Here is a 671-nt window from a genome sequence, read left to right as displayed (position 1 = left end):
AATTTTACACAAACTTTTAAAAACAATTCAGCAAGAAGCAGTACACACATTCATCATGAAGTTTGAGCGCATCCTTTGGCTTATTGCAGCGCAGCCAGGGGCTCAGCCAGTCCCCAAGGGCAGCCTTCATCAAGGCTGGCCAGAGGGAGGGCCTCGGCCCTGCCCGAGCTGACAGCCTAGCCAAGTCCTCCAAGGCGGCCACTCAAGGCCGGCTGGGAGGAGGGCTAAGCCAAATCCAAAAATTGGCCACATGATTTTAAAACAGGAAAAACAGTTGATTGTCATCTCAAGAGAGGAAAAATAATAATTGATTGGTAATAAGAGGTTCTCCTGCTGAAATATTGGAACTACCTTCCAAAGCAGGAGTACAAACAAATGAACATGATTGATTAAAAGCGGGGTTAAAATAACTGAATCGAGACATAATAAAAACGTTAACTATAACACATTATTTCTTCTTGGCAACAACTAACACGACTAGCTGAGCTCGCTGTGTCTTGGTCGCTTGGCCGCCTGGATGTTTGGCGTCTCCTCGTGCTTCCTCGACAGCGGCCGCTTGCGGACATTTAGGAAATCTGGAACAAAGAAAAACACGACACCGTTAGTTTCATTTGCCGACAGTGATTTGATGAATTAAAAAGGTTGGGGGTAAGATGGGGGGTGGGGATGGG

The 671-nt window shown here is 46.3% G+C and overlaps 1 protein-coding gene across 1 annotated transcript; it reads right to left on the bottom strand.

Annotated features, from left to right (window-relative positions):
- Window positions 1-6: 6 nt before the first annotated feature.
- Window positions 7-577, bottom strand: LOC113203179 (uncharacterized; the record flags this gene model as incomplete). The annotated part of the gene is given in 1 exon segment (XM_052276217.1): window positions 7-577. A coding segment is annotated over 1 exon segment (100 nt), but the record flags the coding sequence as incomplete, so codon positions are not given.
- Window positions 578-671: the final 94 nt, after the last annotated feature.

The sequence above is a fragment of the Frankliniella occidentalis genome, unplaced genomic scaffold, assembly GCF_000697945.3.
Source record: "Frankliniella occidentalis isolate FOCC.00 unplaced genomic scaffold, Focc_3.1 Scaffold2122, whole genome shotgun sequence".
In the NCBI taxonomy this organism is placed as follows: Eukaryota; Metazoa; Arthropoda; class Insecta; order Thysanoptera; family Thripidae; genus Frankliniella; species Frankliniella occidentalis.
The sequence above is the reverse complement of the archived record's forward strand: the minus strand, read 5'-3'. Positions and strand labels throughout refer to the sequence as shown.